At 47.2% G+C, this 27,478-nt stretch overlaps 2 protein-coding genes across 2 annotated transcripts; both read right to left on the bottom strand.

Annotated features, from left to right (window-relative positions):
* Positions 1 to 397: 397 nt before the first annotated feature.
* On the bottom strand, positions 398 to 4,827 carry LOC310769076 (alpha-tectorin-like; the record flags this gene model as incomplete). Its single annotated transcript, XM_083628162.1, has 3 exons — positions 398 to 690; positions 2,515 to 2,798; positions 4,606 to 4,827. 3 exons carry the CDS (start codon positions 4,825 to 4,827, stop codon positions 681 to 683), a joined length of 516 nt encoding a protein of 171 aa, XP_083484288.1. The 3' UTR covers positions 398 to 680.
* A 1,016-nt stretch (positions 4,828 to 5,843) lies between these two features.
* On the bottom strand, positions 5,844 to 27,233 carry LOC310768529 (IgGFc-binding protein-like; the record flags this gene model as incomplete). Its single annotated transcript, XM_083626679.1, has 17 exons — positions 27,174 to 27,233; positions 22,963 to 24,198; positions 20,833 to 21,173; positions 19,736 to 20,309; positions 18,773 to 19,377; positions 17,797 to 18,364; positions 16,354 to 16,940; positions 15,136 to 15,709; positions 14,517 to 14,716; positions 13,561 to 13,702; positions 12,679 to 13,019; positions 11,598 to 12,171; positions 10,635 to 11,239; positions 9,658 to 10,225; positions 8,215 to 8,801; positions 6,656 to 7,229; positions 5,844 to 6,235 (listed from the first exon to the last, which is right to left on the bottom strand). Exons 1-17 carry the CDS (start codon positions 27,229 to 27,231, stop codon positions 5,844 to 5,846), a joined length of 8,526 nt encoding a protein of 2,841 aa, XP_083482805.1. The 5' UTR covers positions 27,232 to 27,233.
* Between the last annotated feature and the right edge of the window lie 245 nt (positions 27,234 to 27,478).

Here is a 27,478-nt window from a genome sequence, read left to right as displayed (position 1 = left end):
GTTTCGGGGACCAGCTGCTTCAATCTATTCACATGTTTGCCGTTTGATTTTATTGTACAGTTGACTGTGTTTATTGTAAGGCTGCCGATTATGCAATGTTTAAATAAAAACATAAATTGAAGCACCTCTTTAATCTAGCCTTTGACACAAGAGATGTGTGTTTTCAGGACTCACCGTATTCCTGTGATGGTAATCTGTTTTAACTGTTTTTAATTCTGAATTTTAAATTGTTGTAGTCCACCCTGGGGCCTGCTGGCAAACAGTGGGTAATTAATTAATTGTGACCTGAGGAGTATTTTTTAACTTTCAGTGAGGGGATCAAAATACAGAAAGCTATGCCTAGCCTTCTTTCAAAACTTTCCTAGGAACAATGCTGAGGGAAACCTCCCCCCATGTACCCAGCCAAGTCATTGTTACATATTTAGACTCAAGAGAGATTAAGACAAAATTAAGCCAGATGTCTTTATTAGGCATAATCTGTTCCCTCTCACATACCTTTAATTAAAAGATCTGAAGAAATAGATTTACTGAACAAAATCATTCTAATGAGATTTTGCCAAGGATTACCCAAATTATAGGATTAAATTTATCATTTCACCATTCACCCAAACACCAGTTTCCCCTTAGCACTATTCAGTAGCTTCAGTCTGGAACTTTCAGTTTACCAAGTGAATCTTCTCTCACTCCACACTGAGAAGGGAAAAGAGAAAGTGAGAGAAAGTAGCAGTTAGAACATAAAATGGACTGAACCAGTGGTGCAGTTAGGCAAAATAAAGACTCCATGGTCTTATAGAACATCTCTTTTTTTAGGTCCTTCAAAATGTCACTTTTTCTGTTTGGGATCCCTCCAGTCCACCGTACTGAGTGGAGCTATAGACTTCCACCTTCAAGTCCCACCCGGTGGCATTGCTAGACCAAACAAGCCTCTACTTTAGTAAATTCAGTGAAGCTCCTAATGTAATAATTGCTGAGTTTGCTCTCATTCAAGGCAGCAGGGGAAGCCCTGTGTTCCCTTGGTGTTCTTTCTTTCTTTCTTTCTTTCTTTCTTTCTTTCTTTCTTTCTTTCTTTCTGGCCAGGGATTCTGAGCACTGCCATGTACCTGGATCTACCTACTTTTTAATTTCCAAAACGCACATGATTATAGTGTTTCTCTGCGGCATCATGAGAAATAGGAAGCTGCCTTATTCCGAGTGAGACCATTGGTCCATCTAGCTCAATTGTATGTACCATGAGTGACAGCAGGGGTTCAGATAGGAGTTTTCCCCTGAAGGCACCAGGAATTGAACATGAAATCTTCTGCATGCAAAGTAGATGCTCTACCACTGAGCTACTTCCCTTTTCCAAATCAAAAGGGCGGCTAGGCCCAACTGCTCCTGTCAGAGAGGTCTGCTAGAGGAACTTGGCCCAGGCCCACCACAAGCCTTGTTGCCTGAAACCTTGTTTTGCGCATTGATGAATAATTGGAACATGTTGCACAGTAAAATAATTTGCAAGAAGCATATGGGGCGATACACACAAAAGGAGTTGATTCAAGCGCTCGAGAAAGCTAACCATGGCACAATTTGATAAGATACTAATTAAGAAGTCATATCACAGTGGTTCTTCACAGTGGTTTATTTTCCCTTTTCTAAGTCATTTTATGGTTATTTAAGGAGAATTTTTGGACACCCTTCAAAGTCATCCAATTTAATTTTCTCTGCTGTTCTTAGTAATGAATGTTGTATTTTAACTTTGTTATTGTATATCTGTTTCTTCTTGTTAACCGCCTTGTGGGGGCTTGTTAGGGGTGAATGCTGGTGTGTGTGTGTGTGTGTGTGTGTGTGTGTGTGTGTGTGTATCTAAGTTTGCTGACAGAAAAGCACAGAACATTTATGAAAGAAGCCCATATGGCTTGCCTCACCTGGTGCGCTCTTCATTTCATACAGGTTTTCCCATTCATGTCAATAGAAGGGGCAATACTACCTACCCATACCCATGAGAACAGAGAAGAGTTGCTTCCACTGAAATGAATGGGTAAACCATTCCAGTTGGGAACTCCACACATATATTTGAATCCCATCACTTGCAAGGGACTGTAGAATTCCAGGGCATTTCTGAAGATCCAATTGTCTGGATCTCATCCAGTTTTAATAAAATAGTCTGTCAGACCAGATTCCAATTTTTCATCACTCTAATTTTGTTAGTTTTGTGGTTTTGTGGTTTAGATAGAATCCAACACATTCTTTACTCCACTAGAGGGCCTGCTACTGCCTTCCCCACCAGTGGAGCCAAGTAGAAAGCTGCCAAATTCTTGGTGGTGGTAGCAAAGAATCTGGATTGCTGTGTTACAGCCAAACTTTTGAATTGGATCATCTTGGTGGTGAAATGTGGGGAGGGGAGGGGAGAGATAGAGAGATTTGGAACCTCTTATGGGGCACCATATCACCAACATGCTTTTACAATTGTCAGCGTAGCTCTTTTTGATGGCCTCCATTCAGTCATCCACAAGGAGGAGCATTTAAAAGCTAACTTACCAGGGGGTGAAATCTCTGGCTGTCCAAGATGTCAACAACCCAGGAACATCAATTACTTTCACTTCATTTGGGCCAATTAGGTCATCCGTCTGATCATTGTTGAAGTTTCCACACGCCCCACATACTTGTCCTTTCAAATCTGGACTAGCAGTCATCTGCACCCCTCCAGCTAGGTTCAGGTTTACTTCAACTTGAGGCGAACTCAGGGTGATGACTTCACCAGACAGATTAAGTATTATTGACTCTGTGATTTTGGATGGGATCTGAACTGGCAGCCCATTCACCTGAAACACACAAAAAAGTTAAACAGGACAGAGAAAATAGAAGCATACAGTGAAACAGGGTTCTCTTCCAAGTGCTTGCCTTCAAACTTAGAGCTATAAGGTTTAACTGGTTTAATCTGGAAGATTGGGGATGGGGTACATGTGGCCAACCAGAGGTTGTGGGATTACAACTCCCATCATCTTTTATCATTGGTCATGGTTTTGGGAAGATGGGAGCTGGAGTCCATTAACACCTGAAGGGTCATAGGTTCCTCATTCCTGCAGAGTATACTGATTTGTTGATGACTGAGAGCAGCCTTGGGGGCTAGACCCTGCACCACCACATGGAGTGGTTAGGCGAATGCTGCTGGTCCCCATGAATACCATGATTTTTGTGGTGGCAGTCATGTTTTGTTTTTGTTTCTTACCCACATTGTGATGGAAATTCCAGTTCAGATCAAGGGAATGCCCAGATGGAAACCCAGACAAGGAGGGCCCTGGGAGAGCATCTTTCATTTTCCAAGGGCACCTAGAACAGCTCTGTTAAGGACCCCATGTTTGATTACATTTATATCCTACCTTTTCTCCAAGAACCGTATGGTGTTGTACATGATTCTCCACCCCAGGCCTCTCATTTTATCCTCATAAACTCTGTGCGGTAGGTTAGCTACCCCACCCTGTATTTTTGGAAGCCTTGTAAGAAGCTGCTGCAGAAAAGTGAATGTGACTAACATCATGAGATGAACTGGTGCCTGAATGGTGATACCAAAGGGGCAGTGATTCTTTGGGGAAGCTGAGGCCTAGGCATTTGATCAGACTAATTTTATCCTTGGATAATTGTAGCTGACATAGTAGTAGTGGCTAAAATAGGCTTGCCATATTTCAAAAAGTAAAATTTCTTTTTTAGGAAACCACCATAGTTGTTGAACTTGGGGGGGGGTTGGTTAAGGGAGCTTCCTCTTTCTGGCTAGGCCCTGGGTGGCATATTTCAGTTCTGCAGGAATCTTTCACCCAACACATGGGACTCAAACCCACAACCCTGAGATTAAGAGTCTCATGCTGAGCTAGCCAGAGAGAGAGAGAGAGAGAGAGAGAGAGAGAATGCTTAATGCACACACATAAACAAAACCCTCCCTGCTCAGAATTCCTTTCCTGACAGATGTGGAGCATTTCAATTCAAGAGATCCGGGGGTGGGGGGCAGGACAGAACACAAAACAAAATCCGGGTTGCCATACGTCCAGGAAATTCCTGACATCTCTTAAAATTCAAAAAAATCCCCCTCGACGCCATTTTAGGTGTCCATTTTAGGCATGACCATAATTTTCCAGACATATGGCAAGCCTAGGCTAAAACATCCAGGACCAAGGTGAAACTGTTCAAACATCCTTGTCATTTTTGCTACTGCTAGGAGGAGTAATGTTGCAACATTGATACTACGAAAATGTTGGCGAGGGGTTTTATTTGCCATTACATTTACCTTATGTTGCTTCTTTATTATGGCGGTTAATATGAAATTATTGTCGCAATTGTTGATTTTATGATGTTGTGTTCTCATAAGCCAGTTTGAGCATAATTTTGTGTGTGAGAGAGAGAGAGAAAGTGGGAAAGCGGCATACAACTAAAGTGGTTGTGGTGATGATGATTATAATACAGTGACTGACCCAAAGTCATGGCAAAGTGGGGGATTTGAACTTGAGTCTCCCAAGTCCTGCTTGCACACTCTTAACCCCTGCACCACCACACTGGCTCCCTATAAAAATAAATATTGTATAAATAAATATTTCAATATGTAAGTAAAACTTATTTCTTGTTCAGCTTTCTACTTACCCAGGCCTCCTTCTGTCTATTGACAGTAATAAATAGACCCTTGTAGAAGAAATAGAGCAAGTTGGCAGTGACTACTCCATTGGGTGGACATGACGAAACTTCCACAATCACACGGAACCAATAATCAGAGTTGAAGTCACAAAGGGAAGTCAGTTGAAAGGTGCCAGGAGCAGGGACTTTCCCAGAAAGGCCATCAAAAGTGGACAGTTGAGCTCCAGGCATCAGGGAGCAGCGGGACTCTGTTGGGAAGATAAGTTTGAAAATATACAACCTGAAGTGTATGGAATTTTAAAAGCCTAAGCCTTCTGGGGCAGGATGAAACCAGGACATTGCCCTCTTCTATGTGGAAGATTTGGAACTAGTAGTTTAAGAGATCTACTTCCTCCTTAGTCTTCTCTTTACTAGACTCAACATAACCAGTTCTTTTAGACTTTCTAGATAAGACCTTTTATAATCTTTGTTGCTCCCCTTGAAGCCTTTTCTATTTTGTAAATAACCTTTTATTGTTGCACTGTGAACTGTGACTCCCTACTTAGAAACATTGGAAACTGCAATAGTCAGAGCCATTGGTCAATCTAGCAATATGTTGTCTATGCTCACTGGCAGTGGCATTCCAAGATTTCAGGCAAGGGACATTTCATGGTTGACCTGGAGTTGCTGGGGATTGAACGACCTTGAAAAGTGCTTTTTTAAAATTTTAAACGTTCCCATTGGCACCAATGGAGGGCTGAATCTATAATGCCCTATCAATAAGGAACCCAAGAAAATATAGAGAATCCAACAGTGTTCATCCCTCTGTTCACAAGAACAAGCAATCATCAAAAGTTACCTATCCTGTAGCATCGCATGATGCCATCGATCACGTCGCAAGTTTCTTCTCCTTGGCAAGTGATGGCCTCACACCTGAACCCTCCAGCTCCTGTGCAGATGCATTTCTCCTTACAGTCATTGAGTACCACAGGTTCATTAGGCTAGGGATCAAGAGATGACAATAGCATACAGGGGGAAAGGGTCAGAGAACACAGCCTAGGACCACTTGGAAAAGACAGATATCCATAGTAAAGGAAACCACCATTGAAAACTTAAGACAAGCTGGGCTTGATCTGGCCACTGGGCATCGAGACCAGAATTCTGTTCCCATGCTGGCCAACAAAAAGCCCTATAAGAAGTCTGCAAGCCAAATCTGAGTACAACAACATTCTTGCTCCAGCAGCAGAGATAGAAGCTAGCCATCATGACTAATAGCCATGGATAGATTTCTGTTCCGGAAATATGTCTAATCCTCTTTCACAACCATTCAAGTTAGTGGCCATCACTGCCTCTTGTGGGAGTGAATTCCATAGTTTAACCAGAGATGCCTGGCAAAAAGGGTTGTGTATAGGCAATCCAATACTGTCCCCATCACCACCACTGCCTCCCTCTCCACATACCGGGAAATATCTGCCACGCTCAAAGCAGCCACACTCATCCAAGGAGATGCATTTGAGGCCATCAAAGAAGAAGCCAGGATCACACTGGCAGCCCTCGACACAGTATTCTGGGCATCGAATGTGGTCAGTCAGTCCAGCACAGTTGGTTTCACAGATGTTGGAACAAGTGGTATAATAACTGTTGGCAGGGCAAGTCACGGCTACAAGAAAAGGGACACAGAGGGTTAATCGGGGGGTCCCGCATATAGCAGAAGCAGCAGAATTAAACCTGCCTGCTTTGGATGGGCATATGTGATGCTGGCCACAGCAATGCTAGTCAACAAAAAGACCAGGTCACAGCACCAATGAGATTTGCCCCTTGGAGAAGTGGAAGGAAGCGATGGAGGTTGATCCATTAGAGATGATGAGATGCTAGCCCAACAACCTCAGTCAGACCCCAAGTGGTCCTTGCTTGCTTGCAACACCTTTTTACTTACAACAAGTCGGCAATGGCTCTGCCCGTCATTGCCTCAGGCACCACTTACTCCTAGTCTCCTTGCCTTGTGCCTTGCCTGTCTCAGTGGGTACCAACCACCACTGGAAAGAAGGGAAAGCAGAATCAAGGTTCTCTTGGTACTCACGGCAGAAGGTTGCACTTCTCCAAGGCTCAATAGTGACCCTGGCCTCCTGGCAGGCTTTCATGTAGCTCTGGAGGCTCTGGCACAGGATCTGTTGGTCACCACCTCCTACACACAGGTCATTGATGCAGTTGTTCAGATATGGCTCGGGGTTCACTATGGCATGGCACGCACTGAATGGACCATTGGATGCAGTGAGGAGCCCACAGGAGCTGGGCTGTTTGAAAGCTTCTTTCTTTTCCTCCGCACAAACTGAGCAGCCCTCTGCAACACACCCATCCCTGCAGGATATGCCCAAGACTGGAATTTTCCAGGCGGCACCAAATTCATTCACATCAGTAACCACGGTGCCGTCAGGGAGCTGGAGATCGTCACTTTGGTCTCCATTGTAGTTCCCACACAAGCCGCCTACGTGGTCCTGGTAGATGCTGGGAATAGTGACCCTCACGTGGGAATACAGGTCGTAGGTCAGTGCAAAGCCAAAGGTGGAGTCTATTGTGATACTGATCCCGTGCTGAAAGATTCTGAGATGCCCAGACAAAAGATTCACAGGGAGGCGTTGCCATACTCCATCCACCTGGAAAAATAAAGGGGATTGGCCTACTGAGTAAGGTGTGCTATGCAGAATACCGCATTTTTCGCCCCATAGGACACACCGGCCCATAGGACGCACCTAGTTTTTTTGGGGGGGAATAAAGAAAAAAATTATTCCCCCCCCCCCAGGTGCGGGGCTGGGGCGGGGGAAGCCCGAGCTTCGCGAAGCGTAGAGCTTCTGGGTGCCGGTAAGCTTTCCGCTAGCTGTGGGAGAGCTGCGTCTCCCACGGCTAGCGGATAGCTTCCTGAAGCCTGGAGAGCGAGAGGGGTCGGTGAGCGAAAGCCTGCATTCGCCCCATAGGACGCACACACATTTCCCCTTCATTTTCGGAGGGGAAAAAGTGCGTCCTATAGGGCGAAAAATACGGTAAATGCCAATCTAGCCAAGATGCCATTCACACAATTAGCAGCTGGCAACTTAAAAATATATTGCAAGCTCATATGGAATGGACCTCGGCGAGAGAGGTAGGGTCTTTAATGTTTTTGTGCCTTGTCATAGTCCCAAAACAGGATGGGTCATCTGCAGCTGCTATTTCTGTTTGGCTAGAGAAGGAAAGCTTCCATTCACTCAAATGGGATCTCTTTTCCAATGCAAGGAGCAAACACAGGGAGGGGATGACTCAGATTTGAAAGTTTAGCAGTGGGTGGGGGTGATGGTGATGATGATGATGTGTTAGGACTCCCGACTGCACATACTCACCCATCAGGGTGCAAACTTGGATCATGCTACCGAGCCTGCAACTGACATCTTAGAACCATTCACACAGTAGTTATGTGTGTGAAAACTACTGCTTCTACTCTGGCCCTAAAAGAAGGATGATGAGCAAATTATCTCCAAAACAATCTTCTAACCCTTAGGTAAATATCTCAGGATGCTTTGCGGGTGGCCTGATCCTGGTTACAGAGTGAGTAGGAGATGAACGCCCACCCCACCAAGCTTGTCGATTTAGCAGCATGAAGAGACTCACCAGCACTACTCCCCAGTTGTTCCTCAGCAAAACAAGCTGCCTGTCAAGGACCTCCACATGGACCATCGTGGGAAGTGTGATCTCCCCATTGCCCCAAGGCTCATTCTCGACAATAACAACTAGGGGTTTCAAGCTTTGGGTTGGCTTCTGCAGCTTGGTTAAGACGTAGGTGCAGGTGCCCTGGAAGTTAATGATTCGGCCATCGAAGGAAAGATAGAGGTCACCAACCACCGAGCAGGTGGCATTTCCAACTGCGTGGCACTTGCGGTACCCTTCCACCATTTTGCATTCTTCATTGGGGGTGCAGGGAGCGGTAACACACACCACATTTCCACCAGCCTGGCACCTGCAACGTTCTTCGCAAGTTGGATAGAAATCTTCCAAGGCTGGATAGTAGCGTCCCTTGTAGAAGCAGCCACACTCAGACATAGGGACGCAAGTGTCAGAGCTCCCGACGAAGCCCTCATTGCACACACAGCCCTCCTCGCACTTCTCTGGGCATCGAGGCGGGACATGCAGGCTGCTGCAGGTCTGGTCACAGCCCTTGGCACAATGTTCATAGTGACTGTTGAGCGGACAGGGTAGGGCTGCAAGTGCAAAACAGAGAGGTTAGCCAATGTTATGCTTTAGTGGTCTCGTGCAAATCTTGCATCTACAAAGAAGTAGAGGCTGGTCCATTCAGGACAATGTGGACCTGCCCCACCAAACTCGGCCTGGCTTTACCCAGCCCCACCTGAGTGCTTTCTTACTTTCAACCAGTGCAGTGGGTGGCAATAGCTGCCAGCTTCCTTCCCCTAAGTCTTTGTGTTGCCCCGTAAAACCCTGCAAGGAGGAGGATGGGCAGAAAACTAGAATTTGTTGTTTCCGTTTCTCATTGTTTCTGGCTCCAACTACTCTTGAGCTCCCTGCCTTGCTCCCTACACATCCTGCCATCACTGCTAAGAGAGGATCGATGTGCAGCCACATCACAGGTGCATGGTTGCTAGAGTCACAAACAGGGGATGGTATGATATCATATTCTCTCACCTTTTCTGGCAGGTGGGGCAACAATCAAAAATGGAATCTTCTTCTTCCTGTCACACTTTTCCAGCAGAGAGCACACTGTATTTTGAATTGCACTATGAACTTTTGCAACTTTAAAGGATAGTTGTCTGGATCTGTCTAAAGCCCTGTAGCCTGGGCAAGACATATAATTGACTAAACGTGTGAGTGTGTGCGTTTGAGAGTGATTTCTTTGTTAAAAGGGAAACATAGAAGGGAGATGATGAAAGTCTGTCTGGTGGACTTGGAGAGTTACCTCTTTCTTCTCTCATTCCTTCTCCCCTGTTTCTAAACTGTTCTTTTATCTGCACTGTTCCCTCCTCTCATTATCTGCCCCTAGACCCTGCTGGAAATGAACTTGACCTTCCTAGCAGGAACTGCTTCAAACAATGGAGCACTCACGGCAGAAGGTTGCAGACCTCCAGGGGTATATGGTGACCCCAACAGCTCGACAGTCTGTGGCATAGCTGGCGATGGCCGCACACATGAAGGCATAGCGTCCCTTGTAGAAACAATAGTCGTAAATGCAATCTTGGAAGGCGCCCTCTTCGTCAACCTGGCCGTGGCACTCCCGGAAGGGCCCATCCTTGGCCACAATAAGCCCACATTCCTGGCCTGCTGCACGCTGCTGGGCAGCTAATTCTTCCATCCCTGGACATTTGGGGTCCACTATCTCCTTGCATTTTGGGTCAATGTTCTCAATTCCACTGCCGCCAAATACAGGCCTATCGGGAATGAGAATGCTCCCAGGCACAAGGGCATCGTCGTCAGGGTTCCCGTTGAAGTTTCCACACAGGCCACGCAGGATGTCGGCATAGGTGTTGGGCACCGTGACTGACACCTTGCTGTCCCAGTTAAAGGTCACCACGAGACCAAAGTCAGTCTCAATCACAGCATCCTGGCCCCTCCTATATAACTTGATTCTTCCTCCAGCTGCACTAAAGGGAAGGAAGGTGAGCAAGCCTTCGACCTAGGAAGACAGGAGAAGATGCTGCTGTTGAAAAAATGAATAGGATATTTGAGGCTCTTGTTTCCCACCCCCATAATCTCAACGGGAGGTGTGGCAAACTCCAGTCCAGGGGTCTAGTGTGGCCGTGCAAGTCTCTATCTGACACCTTTGACCATACTGCGTTCACACACCCAGCCCCCCGATTTGCACCCCCCTTGAGTGCTCTTGCCTGGTTGGAAAGCCAAACTCCCACTGGTATATGCCCCAGTGTGGTCCTTCCACAACTTAATAGGGAGGAGGATGTGGTCAGAATTAGTTTTCATTGGCTGTCAGCCAGCAGACAGTGGCCACAACACAACAGTCCTCTGCAAATGGCACCAGAGGGGACTAATCATAACCATAATGATATCCCACTGTTAGCCAGACATACCAAGACTTTGCCGGGATGTTGCCTGCTGACTATAATCTCAACATCATAGACGTTGACTTGAACACTCCGGGTCCAGGTCACAGCAGTATTTCCCCGGTATTCATTCTGAACATAGACGCTGAACCCTTCCAGTTCCAGGGGTCTGTTGAAAACCTCAGCAAGCACATAGGCACAGGGCCCTTGGAAATCAAATCTCTTTTTGTCAAAGCTCAAGTAGTGGGGATCCCCAGATGCAGAGCAGGTGCTGTTCCCAGTCGGATAGCATCCCCGCACGCCTTTGACCACTTGGCACCGTTCCGTTGGTTTGCAAGCACTAGCTGCACACTCCACCACCCTCCTGGTCGGGTTGCACACACAACGCTTCTGGCACATGTCATCCGCCCAGAAAGCCTCATTGGGGGCATAGGGGCGCCCTTCGTACAGACAACCACAGCTGCTCTTGGGGATGCATGATCCTTGGCTCAGCACAAAACCCTCAAGACACTGGCAGCCTTCAACACACACAGCTGGGCAGAGCTTTGGCCCTTGAATTTGGTCATCCATGCAGGTGGCTGGGCAGGCTGTTCCGCAGGTTTGGTACTGGCTGTTCGGAGGGCAGTCCAGGTCTGTAGGGAAGAGAAGGGGTTGGGTGGGTCACAGTGGTGATGTTATGTTGACCCTACTGGCAACATGGACTAATACAGCAGATGGATTCTGAATACAAATCTTGAGAATGAGAGCCTGGTCTTCTGCCCTGCCACCCAGTTCCTACACTGAGAGCACTACTGTGCATTTATATTGGATCACATCCCCACTATGCACTCATAGCACTTTTAGACCACTTTAAGAATTATGATTTCCCCCAGAGAATCCTGGGAACTGTGGCTTGTTATTTAGGAGACCGCTCACCTTTATGACCCCCATCTGAAACAAGACCCCCTTCAGTTAGTTCATCCCCTTCTTTTCCGTGCTTTGCATACTCACAGCATCCAGAGTCCCTTCTCCAGTCACCAATTTGGACTCCCTCGCTCTGGCAGGCATCGGCATAGGCTGCCAGGGCATCACACAAGGACTGTTTGTTGCCTTCGGTGGAGCAGACGTCAAACACACAGTTTGTAAAGTAGATTGTGGGGGACACCTTGGCATGGCAAAAAGCAAAGGGGCCATTGGAAACCTTGGTTAGCAGACCACAGTAGGCCTCTGACTCATACCTCTGGGCCTGATCGGATTCGCAAGGCTTACATGGCCCATTGCAATCATGCCAGCAAAGGCTGCCAATAGTCGTCACCTCCCAGCTTTCACCAAAGGCCGGGATGTTAGGGGCTGTGGTGCCTGCAGGGGTTTCAAAATCATCGCTGGGATTCTCATTATAATTCCCACAAAGGCCACCGACAGCCTCCTGATAAGCACTGCTGATGGTGACGCGGAGATGGTGACTCCAGTCGTAAGATACCTTCAGCTGGAAGTCCGTGGAAAGTATGACAGAAGTGCCAACCTGCAAAATTTGCAAGTTCCCATCCCTCAGATAAATGGGCAAGTGTGCCCGGATACCATTGACCTGTATTACAGAGGAAGAAAGACACAAGAGGGTAAAATCACCTTTTGCTCATGTGTAGCAGCAGAAGCTAAACTAAGCTAAGCTTCTATTGGACTACAGGTTTTGGCTGTTTTTGGATATGATTGAACACCATCTGGATGCCACGAACCTTAAAAAACTGCATGGATTTGAACCAAATTGGACATGTTTGTTCCTGAGATCCATGAGCAGGTTTTCCTCTTTCTTTGGATATGAGTGGCTGGCATTTTGAATCATGGAAGGAACCTTCAGAAGCTGCACTGATCCTTTGGTTTCTTCTGCTTCCCTAGCAATGCCAGGTACAAATTTGCTGGCAGCTTATATGTAAAGATGTCTCATAAGTCAAGATGGCAGGGCCTAAAAATGTCACCAGTCTTTTGTTTTACACCTTGAACATGTGCAGTAACCATCAGCTCACATGGCCGTCATGGACTCGTAAGTGGCATTGAACTTGCCTTCTGAATCAACTCTGAATCAATCATCACTCACCTGTACAAAACCAATTTCTGATCTGGTCATGGTGATGGTATACCCATAAACCTCAGTTGTCACCACGGTCACATAGGACACTGCTTTGTTCCCCCGGTTTTCATTCTTGGCAAAGATATGGAAAGATGGGAGTCCAAAGGTTTCAGCACGTGTCTTGACAAAAGTGTAGGTGCAAGTGCCTTGGAAGTCATACTTGCGTCCGTCAAAAGTGTTGTAGTGCGGATCACCCATTGCCCAGCAGGTAGCATTAGAGGATGGCACACAGTGCGGTTGACCATTTATCATCTTGCACACCATGCCTCTTCGGCACTTTACAATGGTACAGCTGGGTGGTGGTACAACTAAGGACAGGAGGGAGAAAGTTAGTTGCCTGTAAACCTATTGGAGTTGAAGGAAAGCTTCCTACATCATCATTATTAATATTATTGAAAGAATATCAGGTTTCTAACGTCTGATACACTATTGCATCTAATATCCCTAAATCCAGGGATTCAGAATTGGAAACCCTACTTTAAAAATGAAAGAAGAGAATAATAATTTTAAAATTCTGCAAGCAAACAGATGAGGGGGTCACATCTCTCACAACTTGCTATAAGATTACAATGAATCACTGTTCTCTGCAGAGCAGCATTGAGGAGGCCAACACAGTTTTGGAACCGTGGGGAGGGAATGTTCTATTCCATCTCGATGTGCTGCTACAGTCTTGACAAGTACTGCATCTCTGAAAGTCTTTTTACGTTTCAAAGGAAGTGCCCATCGCCACCAGTGGAGGGCTGAATTCATAATGCCCAGCACTCCTTGCCTATTTCGCAGGAATCCAAGAGAGTACAGGGAATCCAAAAATCCCTCTGTTCATGGAGAAAAGTAATCATCACAAGTCACCTTTCTTGTGGCATCGCATGACGCCATCGATCACCTCACAAGTTTCTTCTCCTTGGCAAGTGATGGCCTCACACCTGAACCCTCCAGCTGCAGTGCAGATGCATTTCTCCTTACAGTCATTGAGCACCACAGGTTCATTAGGCTAGGGATCAAGAGATAACAATAGCATAAAGGGGGAAAGGGTCATTGAACACAGCCTAGAACCACTTGGGAAAAAAAAGATTTCCATAGTAAAGGAAACCACCATTGAAAACGTAAGACTAGCCAGGCTTGATCTGGCCACTGGGCATCGAGACCAGAATTCTGTTCTCACAGTGACCAACAAGAAGCCCTATAGGAAGTTTGCAAGAGTACAACAACATTCTTGCTCCAGCAGCAGAGATAGAACCTAGCCATCGTGATTAATAGCCATGGATAGATTTCTGTTCCGGAAATATGTCTAATCCTCTTTCACAACCATTCAGGTCATCACTGCCTCTTGTGGGAGTGAATTCCATCAAGGGATCAAGAGATGACAATAGCATACAGGGGGAAAGGGTCAGAGAACACAGCCTAGGACCACTTGGAAAAGACAGATATCCATAGTAAAGGAAACCACCATTGAAAACTTAAGACAAGCTGGGCTTGATCTGGCCACTGGGCATCGAGACCAGAATTCTGTTCCCATGCTGGCCAACAAAAAGCCCTATAAGAAGTCTGCAAGCCAAATCTGAGTACAACAACATTCTTGCTCCAGCAGCAGAGATAGAAGCTAGCCATCATGACTAATAGCCATGGATAGATTTCTGTTCCGGAAATATGTCTAATCCTCTTTCACAACCATTCAAGTTAGTGGCCATCACTGCCTCTTGTGGGAGTGAATTCCATAGTTTAACCAGAGATGCCTGGCAAAAAGGGTTGTGTATAGGCAATCCAATACTGTCCCCATCACCACCACTGCCTCCCTCTCCACATACCGGGAAATATCTGCCACGCTCAAAGCAGCCACACTCATCCAAGGAGATGCATTTGAGGCCATCAAAGAAGAAGCCAGGATCACACTGGCAGCCCTCGACACAGTATTCTGGGCATCGAATGTGGTCAGTCAGTCCAGCACAGTTGGTTTCACAGATGTTGGAACAAGTGGTATAATAACTGTTGGCAGGGCAAGTCACGGCTACAAGAAAAGGGACACAGAGGGTTAATCGGGGGGTCCCGCATATAGCAGAAGCAGCAGAATTAAACCTGCCTGCTTTGGATGGGCATATGTGATGCTGGCCACAGCAATGCTAGTCAACAAAAAGACCAGGTCACAGCACCAATGAGATTTGCCCCTTGGAGAAGTGGAAGGAAGCGATGGAGGTTGATCCATTAGAGATGATGAGATGCTAGCCCAACAACCTCAGTCAGACCCCAAGTGGTCCTTGCTTGCTTGCAACACCTTTTTACTTACAACAAGTCGGCAATGGCTCTGCCCGTCATTGCCTCAGGCACCACTTACTCCTAGTCTCCTTGCCTTGTGCCTTGCCTGTCTCAGTGGGTACCAACCACCACTGGAAAGAAGGGAAAGCAGAATCAAGGTTTCTTGGTACTCACGGCAGAAGGTTGCACTTCTCCAAGGCTCAATAGTGACCCTGGCCTCCTGGCAGGCTTTCATGTAGCTCTGGAGGCTCTGGCACAGGATCTGTTGGTCACCACCTCCTACACACAGGTCATTGATGCAGTTGTTCAGATATGGCTCGGGGTTCACTATGGCATGGCACGCACTGAATGGACCATTGGATGCAGTGAGGAGCCCACAGGAGCTGGGCTGTTTGAAAGCTTCTTTCTTCTCCTCCTCACAAACCGAGCAGCCCTCTGCACCACACCCATCCGTGCAGGGTACGCCCAGGACTGGAATTTTCCAGGCGGCACCAAATTCATTCTCATCAGTGACCACGGTGCCATCAGGGAGCTGAAGATCGTCACTTTGGTCTCCATTGTAGTTCCCACACAAGCCGCCTACGTGGTCCTGGTAGATGCTGGGAATAGTGACCCTCACGTGGGAATACAGGTCGTAGGTCAGTGCAAAGCCAAAGGTGGAGTCTATTGTGATACTGATCCCGTGCTGAAAGATTCTGAGATGCCCAGACAAAAGATTCACAGGGAGGCGTTGCAATACTCCATCCACCTGGAAAAATAAAGGGGATTAGCCTACTGAGTAGGGTGTGCTATGCAGAATAAGGGCCAATCTAGCCAAGATGCCATTCACACAATTAGCAGCTGTGGACTGAAAAATATATTGCAAGCTCTCATGGAATGGACCTCGGCGGGAGAGGTAGGGTCTTTAACATTTTTGCGCTTTGTCATAGTCCCAAAACAGGATGGGTCATCTGCAGCTGCTATTTCTGTTGGACTAGAGAAGGAAAGCTTCCATTCACTCAAATGGGATCTCTTTTCCAATGCAAGGAGCAAACACAGGGAGGGGATGATTCAGATTTGAAAGTTTAGCAGTGGGTGGGGGTGATTATGATGATGTGTAAGGCTTCCCTACTGCACATACTCACCCATCAGGGGGCAAACTTGGATCATGCTACCGAGCCTGCAATTGACATCTTAGAACCATTCACACAGTAGTTATGAGTGTGAAAACTACTTATTCTACTCTGGCCCTAAAAGAAGGATGATGAGCAAATCATCTCCAAAACAATCTTCTAACCCGTAGGCAAATATCTCAGGATGATTAGCGGGTGGCCTGATCCTGGCTACAGAGTGAGTAGGAGATGAACGCCCACCCCACCAAGCTTGTCGATTTAGCAGCATGAAGAGACTCACCAGCACTACTCCCCATTTGTTCCTCAGCAAAACAAGCTGCCTGTCAAGGACCTCCACATAGACCATCGTGGGAAGTGTGATCTTCCCATTGCCCCAAGGCTCATTCTCGATAATAACAACTAAGGGTTTCAAGCTCTGGGTTGGCTTCTGCAACTTGGTCAAGAGGTAGGTGCAGGTGCCCTGGAAGTTAATGATTCGGCCATCAAAGGACAGATAGAGATCACCAACCACCGAGCAGGTGGCGTTTCCAACTGCGTGGCACTTGCGGAACCCTTCCACCGTTTTGCATTCTTCATTGGGGGTGCAGGGAGCGGTAACACACACCACGTTTCCACCAGCCTGGCACCTGCAACGTTCCTCACAAGTTGGATAGAAATCTTCCAAGGCTGGATAGTAGCGTCCCTTGTAGAAGCAGCCACACTCAGACATAGGGACGCAAGTGTCAGAACTCTTGACGAAGCCCTCATTGCACACACAGCCCTCCTCGCACTTCTCCGGGCATCGAGGCGGGACATGCAGGCTGCTGCAGGTCTGGTCACAGGCCTTGGCGCAATGTTCATAGTGACTGTTGAGCGGACAAGGTAGGGCTGCAAGTGCAATACAGAGAGTTTAGCCAATGTTATGCTTTAGTGGTCTGGTGCAAATCTTGCATCTACAAAGCAGTAGAGGCCGGTCCATTCGGGACAATATGGACCTGCCCCACTAAACTCAGCCTGGCTTTACCCAGCCCCACCTGAGTGTCTTCATACTTCCAACCATTGCAGTGGGTGGCAATAGCTGCCAGCTTCTCTCCTAAGTTTTTGTGTTGCCCCGTAAAACGCTGCAAGGAGGAGGATGGGGAGAAAACTAGAATTTGTTGTTTCCGTTTCTCATTGTTTCTGGCTCCAACTACTGTTGACCTCCCTGCCTTGCTCACTACGAATCCTGCCATCACTGCTATGAGAGGATCAATGTGAAGCCACATCACAGGTGCATGGTTGCTAGAGTCACAAACAGGGGATGGTATGATATCATATTCTCTCACCTTTTCTGGCAGGAGGGGGAACAATCGAAGCGGAATCTTCCTGTCACACTTTTCCAGCAGAGAGCACACTGTATTTTGAATTGGACTATGAATTTTTACAACTTTAAGGGATGGTTGCTTGGATCTGTCTAAAGCCCTGTAGCCTGGGCAAGACATTTATTTGATTAAACGTGTGAGCGTGTGTGTTTAAATAGACAATTTGAGAGTGATTTCTTTGTTAAAAGGGAAACATAGAAGGGAGATGATGAAAGTCTGTCTGGTGGGCTTGGAGAGTTACCTCTTCTCTCCTTTCTTCTCCCCTGTTTCTAAACTGTTATTTTATCTGCACTGTTCCCTCCTCTCATTATCTGCCCCCAGACTCTACTGGAAATGAACTTGACCTTCCCAGGAGGAACTGCTTCAAACAATGGAGCACTCACGGCAGAAGGTTGCAGACCTCCAGGGGTATATGGTGACCCCAACAGCTCGGCAGTCTGCGGCATAGCTGGCGATGGCCGCGCACATGAAGGCATAGCGTCCCTTGTAGAAACAATAGTCGTAAATGCAATCTTGGAAGGCGCCCTCTTCGTCAACCTGGCCGTGGCACTCCCGGAAGGGCCCATCCTTGGCCACAATAAGCCCACATTCCTGGCCCGCTGCACGCTGCTGGACAGCTAATTCTTCCATCCCTGGACATTTGGGGTCCACTATCTCCTTGCATTTTGGATCAATGTTCTCAATTCCACTGCCGCCAAATACTGGCCTATCGGGAATGAGAATGCTCCCAGGCACAAGGGCATCATCTTCAGGTTTCCCGTTGAAGTTTCCACACAGGCCACGCAGGATGTCGGCATAGGTGTTGGGCACCGTGACTGACACCTTGCTGTCCCAGTTAAAAGTCACCACGAGGCCAAAGTCAGTCTCAATCACAGCATCCTGGCCCCTCCTGTATAACTTGATTCTTCCTCCAGCTGCACTATAGGGAAGGAAGGTGAGCAAGCCTTCGACCTAGGCAGACAGGATAAGATGCTGCTGTTGAAAACATGAAAAGGATATTTGGAGCTCTTGTTTCCCACCCCCATAATCTCAACAGGAGGTGTGGCAAACTCCAGTCCAGGGGTCTAGTGTGGCCGTGCAAGTCTCTATCTGACACCTTTGACCTTTCTGCGTTCACACACCCAGCCCCAGCCCCCAATTTGAACCCCCCTTGAGTGCTCCTGCCTGGTTGGAAAGCCAAACTCCCACTGGTATATGCCCCAGTGTAGTCCTTCCACAACTTAATAGGGATGTGGTCAGAATTAGTTTTCGTTGGCTCTCAGCCAGCAGGCAGTGGCCACAATGCAACAGTCCTCTTCAAATTGCACCAGAGGGGACTAATCACTATCATAATGATATCCCAATGTTAGCCAGACTTACCAAGACTTTGCCTGAATATTGCCTGCTGACTATAATCTCAACATCATAGACGTTGACTTGAACACTCCGGGTCCAGGTCACAGCAGTATTTCCCCGGTATTCATTCTGAACATAGACGCTGAACCCTTCCAGTTCCAGGGGTCCGTTGAAAACCTCAGCAAGCACATAGGCACAGGGCCCTTGGAAATCAAATCTCTTTTTGTCAAAGCTCAAGTAGTGGGGATCCCCGGATGCAGAGCAGGTGCTGTTGCCAGTCGGATAGCATCCCCGCACGCCTTTGACCACTTGACACCGTTCCGTTGGTTTGCAAGCACTAGCTGCACACTCCACCACCCTCCTGGTCGGGTTGCACACACAACGCTTCTGGCACATGTCATCCGCCCAGAAAGCCTCATTGGGGGCATAGGGGCGCCCTTCGTACAGACAACCACAGCTGCTCTTGGGGATGCATGATCCTTGGCTCAGCACAAAACCCTCAAGGCACTGGCAGCCTTCGACACACACAGCTGGGCAGAGCTTTGGCCCTTGAATTTGGTCATCCATGCAGGTGGCTGGGCAGGCTGTTCCGCAGATTTGGTACTGGCTGTTCGGAGGGCAGTCCAGGTCTGTAGGGAAGAGAAGGGGTTGGGTGGGTCACAGTGGTGATGTTATGTTGACCCTACTGGCAACATGGACTAACACAGCAGGTGGATTCTGAATACAAATCTTGAGAAGTGGAACCTGGTCTTCTGCCCTGCCACCCAGTTCCTACACTGAGAGCACTACTGTGCATTTATATTGGATCACATCCCCACTATGCATTCATAGCACTTTTAGACCACTTTAAGAATTATGATTTCCCCCAGAGAATCCTGGGAACGGTGGCTTGTTATTTAGGAGACCGCTCACCTTTAAGACCCCCATCTGAAACAAGACCCCCTTCAGTTAGTTCATCCCCTTCTTTTCCGTGCTTTGCATACTCACAGCATCCAGAGTCCCTTCTCCAGTCACCAATTTGGGCTCCCGCGCTCTGACAGGCATCGGCATAGGCTGCCAGGGCATCACACAAGGACTGTTTGTTGCCTTCGGTGGAGCAGACGTCAAACACACAGTTTGTAAAGTAGATTGTGGGGGACACCTTGGCATGGCAAGAAGCAAAGGGGCCATTGGAAACCTTGGTTAGCAGACCACAGTAGGCCTCTGACTCATACCTCTGGGCCTGATCGGATTCGCAAGGCTTACATGGCCCATTGCAATCATGCCAGCAAAGGCTGCCAATAGTCGTCACCTCCCAGCTTTCACCAAAGGCCGGGATGTTAGGGGCTGTGGTGCCTGCAGGGGTTTCAAAATCATCGCTGGGATTCTCATTATAATTCCCACAAAGGCCACCGACAGCCTCCTGATAAGCACTGCTGATGGTGACGCGGAGATGGTGACTCCAGTCGTAAGATACCTTCAGCTGGAAGTCCGTGGAAAGTATGACAGAAGTGCCAACCTGCAAAATTTGCAAGTTCCCATCCCTCAGATAAATGGGCAAGTGTGCCCGGATACCATTGACCTGTATTACAGAGGAAGAAAGACACAAGAGGGTAAAATCACCTTTTGCTCATGTGTAGCAGCAGAAGCTAAGCTAAGCTAAGCTAAGCTTGAATCTCCATCTATTGGGCTACAGGTTTTGGCTATTTTTTAGATACGATTGGACACCATCTGGATGCCACGAACCTTAAAAAACTGCATGGATTTGAACCAAATTGGACATGTTTGTTCCTGAGATCCATGAGCAGGTTTTCCTCTTTCTTTGGATGTGAGTGGCTGGCATTTTGAATCATGGAAGGAACCTTCAGAAGCTGCACTGATCCTTTGGTTTCTTCTGCTTCCCTAGCAATGCCAGGTACAAATTTGCTGGTGGCTTATATGTAAAGATGTCTCATAAGTCAAGATGGCAGGGCCTAAAAATGTCACCAGTCTTTTGTTTTACACCTTGAACATGTGCAGTAACCATCAGCTCACATGGCTGTCATGGACTCGTAAGTGGCATTGAACCTTCCTTCTGAATCAACTCTGAATCGATCATCACTCACCTGTACAAAACCAATTTCTGATCTGGTCATGGTGATGGTATACCCATAAACCTCAGTTGTCACCACGGTCACATAGGACACTGCTTTGTTCCCCCGGTTTTCATTCTTGGCAAAGATATGGAAAGATGGGAGTCCAAAGGTTTCAGCACGTGTCTTGACAAAAGTGTAGGTGCAAGTGCCTTGGAAGTCATACTTGCGTCCGTCAAAAGTCTTGTAGTGCGGATCACCCATTGCCCAGCAGGTAGCATTAGAGGATGGCACACAGTGCGGTTGACCATTTATCATCTTGCACACCATGCCTCTACGGCACAGCACATTGCTACAGGTGAGTTCTGGTTCAGCTAAGGACAGGAGGGAGGAAGTTATTTGCCAGCACTCTGAACCAATTAGAATTCATACAAAGTTTGCTACCACTTTGAAGATTTAGCATAGCTTCATATTTTTAGTTTCAAACACTTTTTCAGATCTTGAAACTATTAAATTAAACATGCTGATTAATATTATCGCAACAATGGAAACTTTTTAACTTGGATGCCGTATTGCACATCGCTTCATCTACTATCCCTAAACTCAGTTGCTTTCAAAATTATGAGCATTATCTTTAAAATAAATGAGGAGAATAAAAATTATTGCAAGCAAATTGCGTCAAATCTCTTAAATCTTACTATAGGTCTACAATCAATGACTGATACCTGCACCACATTGCCCCCTAGTGCTGCTCCTGCTTAGTGAGACTAGGCGTTATTTATACTAGGAATGGGGAACCTTTGTCCCTCTATATGGTTTTGGACTTCAAGTCCCATCAACCATAACAGGCAAGGCCAATGATCAGGCATGATGGGAACTGGAGCCCATGACACCTGGTGGGACACAGATTCCTCATCCCTGATTTAAACAGAAGACATTTCTTTTCACTCTTACTCTGAATGGGGGCATTGACTGAGATTAGAAGCCCAAGTGAATTGCCCTCCCCCATGAACCTGGCACTGACAGCAGGGGTCCCACAGCTGTATGTGTAGCCATTTCAGTGCTGAGGGGGGTGCTACCCACTTCTGAATGACCTCCCACTCTCTGCAGCATGAATCCCCACATAGCGTACAAGTTTTTTGAGTTGTCTTCTGGAAATTGGTAACAGAAGAGTCCTGAGGCTACTGAGAGGCTGTAGCCCCTGCATGCCAGGAAGAAAGTCAAGGCAGGGGGAAGACCAACCTGGCCCCATCAATCAACCAAAGAAGCAACGGGTGCTTGCTTCCCCCCTCTCTACCTTAAAGCCTACAGTGGCACCTTGGTTGTCGAACTTCATCCATTCTGGGAGTCCGTTTGACTCCTGGAATCGTTCGAAAACCAAGGCGCAGATTCTGACTGGCTGCAGGAGCTTCCTGCACTCAATCGGAAGCCACAGAAGCCGCGTCAGATGATCAGCTTCCAAAAAACGTTTGCAGACTGGAACACCTACTTCCAGGTTTGCGGCATTCAGGAGTCAAGCCATTCAACAACTAAGGTACCATTGTGCTCAGCTCTACCTGTCTGTGGTCCTGGAACTACAGAATGGAACAGAAAGACACCCTAACCCCAACCATTGGCCGAAGGAACAAGAGCCTTCAACTGCTATTGAAGAAAGAACACTAGAGTGGAGGCTGACCTAGTGGGGCACAAGGGTCATTGCCCCGCCAACCTGAGTCTGCCCTCAGCCAGCTTCCACTTGCCTCCATTCTTAATTGCATCTAGTCCAGAGGATGGCTCTGAGTGTCACCTTCCTCCTTAGTGTAGCATTTGTATAACTCAGAAGCCAGAAGGATGAGGACTAACCTCGAGTTAGCTTGCCCCACCTGTCATTGATTCAACTCCACCTACTTTTGACCTCTCTGCCTTCTGTCTCCACCAGTCCCAATGGACTCTGGCTGTCAATGCTAGCAAAGGAAGACGTGCCTGGTCTGAACTGGATATAAGCACTCTCTTGTAACTCCCTACCTTGCTCTTACCTTGAAGAACCAATCTGCCCTTTCTAACTTTTCCCTCTGCTTCCCTTTCTTTGTCAGAGCCCTCATGTATTTTATTATTATTCCTTGTCTTAAAAGCAGGATAAAAAGACAGCAAACACATGGATAAGCTTTGGAACCTTCTACTTACGGTCTCTGCCAGCACCACACGACCCATAGCCATTCATATTTGCAATGCCCACACTGATGACGCAAAAATGGGACAGGGGGTTTGCCACTATGTAGGGCACAAGTATATCTGGCAGGTCATAGCTCCCCCAAGAGTACTCTGAGCCAGGAACTGGACTCCACTTCACTCCGCTCAGGAGATTCTCATTCACTGTGAGACCACCAGTCTCCAAACTCTTCACCACCAAAAGAATAGAGTTCTGAAAGCCGACTTGCCCATTCACATTGTACGAGAGGCTGTAACTTTCAATGTCTGGAATCCCTATCAAGAAGGTGTCGTAGCTAAAAGACTGGGTGCTCCCACCATTACTATAGAGGAGCACCTGTACCGGAACATCGGCCGAGAGGTAGATTGGGGTTTGGGGTGAGATCTGAATCTGCCGGATCTGCCCACCTCCCAGGCTTATCGTCTGCTTTGATGTACCCATCTGGTAGTTCAGGATGGTGGCTTGGGATGCTGAGACATAAAGGGTGTCAGTTTTGGTCTGCCAAGGTATAGGAGGGGCCACAAACGTCTTCCCCCAGTTGGACACGGGCAGGAGCTGCTCAAAGACATGGTTGCATTTAGTGTACCTCCACGAACAGGCATGGCCGGACAGGACAGCCACTGGTAGCTGAGAGACAATCCTAGTGCCGGAGAGATCACCTTTTCCTTGCAACTGGACTCCAGTGAAAGCATTTAGTGTCACACTCAGTTTACTTCCTGCGGTGTATGTTTGCCCATTGAAGGTCACTGGGCTCGTCAGGTGGATAACGACCACATTAGGTCCCTGGGTAGTTAAGACAGCAAACTCTTGTAAATATCCTGTAGGGCCTATGGCAGGACCCACAACATAATGCTCAGTCCCTAAACTGCTCACAGGGTAGAGCAGAGCAGTTTCTGTGCTGTAAGGCTTGGAGCTCAAGGACACCACCGACACATCTTTGTCTGACTGGATCTGGACAACGCTAGAGAAAACTTTGCTGCCGATGATTTCAGCAAAATTTGGGAGCTCAACTTGCACCATCTTCCCCTTATCGACAGTGAGCCTTCTTTCAAAGTTCTCTTCCTGCGGGCAGCCTTCACAAGGGACAGAGACTGTCACGGTGGTCGAGTCAGAGTAAGCGATGATCTGCACTTCAAGCTTGCCTTGCTGGTCAAAATTCTGCATAAAGGAGGTGGCAAAATGTGTCCCAAAGCTCCTACCGAGGCAGGTAACTATAAGGGCCGGCAGAAAAGAGAGTGAAGAAGAGGGTGGTAAAGGATATTGTAAGGTTAGACATGCTGAGTTAGAATGATCTCAGTCTCCTCCAGCCTTCTGTTTGCAATATCAACCTCTCAATGTATTCCCTTGCCCCCTAAAATGAATGCTCTCATCCAGGTCTTCATCTAGCCAGGACAAGGGCTGTGTACTCCCACTGAGGTAGAAATGGATGGCTCTGGTCCACATCAATTTCTCATGTGTTCATTTCTAAGGATTTGTAAGAGCCACATTTCACTCTAGGCAACTTTCTGAGAGCCCCAGGGCAGGCTGGGCTGGGCCAGAGGCAAATGTGGGCAGAGCAGCAAATGTAAATCTTACCCTTCCACAGTAGGCCAGTTTCTACGCCCGCTCACACACCCTTCTCTATCCTACACCTAGACGTGAACCAGAGGGGCATGGGGCTTCAGTAAGCTGCTCAGCTGAGACACAGAAGGCTCACCAGGCCACAGCTGAGGAGCCTCAACAAGTCTCTGGCTGGCAAGGAGACTCTCCCCAGAACCCAAAGAGATCCTCATTTGGCTCTGGGGTTGGTCTTCTGAGTGAGCACCTTTTTTTCTACCTAGGTTTAAGGTGCTGGTTTTGACCTTTAAAGACCTATGCGGCCTAGGACCCACGTACCTATGGGACCGCCTCTCCTGGTATGCCCCGCGGAGGACCTTAAGGTCCACAAATAACAACACTTTGGAGGTCCTGAGTCTCAAGGAGGTTAGATTGGTTTCAACTAGGGCTAGGGTCAGCACTGGCCCCGGCACTCTGTCACAAGAGACTCGGGCCCTGCGGGACTTGACATCTTTCTGCAGGGTCTGCAAGACAGAGCTGTTCCACCTGACCTTTGGTTTGGACTCGGTCTGACCCTTATGTTTCCCTCCCCTTATGGTCTTGATTTATCAGCTACTTTAAAATGAGGCTGCATTTTAAATTGCATTTTAACCTGTATTTTAAATTGGGGTTTTACTGTGATTTTATTGGTGTTAGCTGCCCTGAGCCTGGCTCTGGCCAGGGAGGGCGGGGTATAAATAAAATTTTTTATTATTATTATTATTATTATTATTATTATTATTAGCAAAAAAAGAGAGAAAGCACTGGGAATTCCTATGTTTCCTAGATAACTGGAGTGTTTTAACTCCTATAGCAAGGGTGTCAGGGGACCTTATGTTACAACTTATACAACAGAAAATAATATTTAGAAGTTATCGGACTCCACTACATTTGTATAGAACAGGATTGTCTAAGACATCATTTTGTTGGAGCTGTAATAAGTGTAATGCTTCTTTATAACATATGTTTTTATAACGTCCTATACTTAGTAAGTTTTGGGGGGAAGTCATGGATTATATAAATATGACTGTGTGGAAAAAGCTAAAATTTTCAAAGGATAATATTCTTTTGAACTGTATGCCTACTGTAGGGAATTTGACAACCAGACAGCGTAAATGGATTCTCTATGGCCAAAAGACTGATAATGCTGCATTGGAAAGATAAATATAAAGCTCCATTTATTCAATGGATTGAAGACCTGACTTCACTTCCCATTTATGAATGGGTTGCTTATAGACATAGACTCTGCAATGACAAGTATACTGAAATTTGGAAGTCATTTATACAAAAGGCAGTAGGTTAAAAATGGTCATTTTTAACTGTTAACAATTGTAATAGCGGTATACTATTTTCTTTTTTTGCTTTTTCTTCTTTTCTTCAGGTTTTTCTTTTTTTAAAAAGCATCTGTTTCGTAAAGAAAATAGAAAGAAAGAAAGAAAGAAAGAAAGAAAGAAAGAAAGAAAGAAAGAAAGAAAGAAAGAAAGAGGGTTCTCTCAAACCCCTAACTGAAGGTTGTAGGTAGTGAACCTGGGATCTTCTGCAAATGTTTTATCATTAAACCACAGCCTTCCTCCTTCCTCCTGAAACATTCCAGCAAACATTTCCTCTGCAACCAAGTTCTCCTCCTCTACCAGATACTCACGTCAGTGGTGGAGTGTGTTTCCATAGCACTGGGGGCAGGGGTATAGCTACCTGTCACGGCATCCGGAGAGGTAGGGGCAGGACGATCTGTCCACGGGGGCACTGCCGCGATCCCACCTCCACGATCTGCGCATGGCACCACTGCTGGGATCCACGCATGGCGCTGCTGCTGTGATCCGTGCACAGCACTGCCGCAAGCCCACCGCCATGATCACAGCAGTGGCAGGGGGGCGAGCGCCACTCCACCGATCCGCCCAGAGGATTTTGTCACCCTCCCCCAGGGATGGCACCCAGGGCGGTGCCCCCCACCCACCCTCACCTTCCTCTGCCAGTGACTGGGGGGCATGCGTTTCGGGGGCAGAATGTGATGGGCAAACAGAGCTGCCATGCACTAGCTCAGCCAGAGCCAGAGCAACACCAGCCCCGAGCCACTTTGTGAGGCTGGAATGATCCCAGCCTTGCAAAGTGCTCCTGGCCCTGCAGCGCTTTGCGAGGCTGGGATCTCAGGGAGGGTGGCGTGAGAAGGATGCCATGCACCCTTTGATCCCAGCCTCACCTTTGAGGGCCTGGGATCGGAGGATGCATGGCTGTCATGTCCTCCTCCCACCGCCCTCCCAAGCCAGCTCCATGGCGGAGGGCTGGCTCAGGGAGGGTGGCATAAGCAGCACACTCCCAAGAAAAATGTTCCTTGGACGCTCACCCCAGCAAGCCTTCCCTGCTATGCCCCTGACTCACATTTATCTGCTAGGAAACTGAGCAGCCTCCCTGTTTTCCCTATACCTCCCCTGCCCCATTTTCTTTTCTCAGTTGATACATCAACATTCCAGAGCTCTTGGAAGCTCCCAGGTGCCTGTCAGGCCATTGGGGGAGAGAGAGAAATATTATTTGCCTTCTAATTACAAAAGCATATTGTTCTCCCACCTGTTTTCTTCAGTTGGAAGCCATTGCCTCCATTCTCATTAATACTCACCCCAGAATGCTGAGTTCCAGACCCAAAGGCAGATGAGGAAGAAGCTTGTCCTCCCCATGGCTGGACAAGGAAAGAGAGAGAAGAAATCGTGTTTGGATATTATTTATTTTTGTATTATTTCACCAGATATATATATATCACTTGACTGTAGAAAAGACCTCAAAGGCGTTTACAGAAAAGATAAAATATAAAGCGACAGAATTATTACTTTTTTAAAAATGCAACCATCATTTAAGACATATAGAAAGTTAAGGCTACAATAAAATAGCCTAAAACAAATTAAAACTCATACAAACTGGACAGGC

This window comes from Podarcis filfolensis (genome assembly GCF_964270895.1).
Source record: "Podarcis filfolensis genome assembly, chromosome: 8".
NCBI lineage: Eukaryota > Metazoa > Chordata > Lepidosauria > Squamata > Lacertidae > Podarcis > Podarcis filfolensis.
The sequence above is the reverse complement of the archived record's forward strand: the minus strand, read 5'-3'. Positions and strand labels throughout refer to the sequence as shown.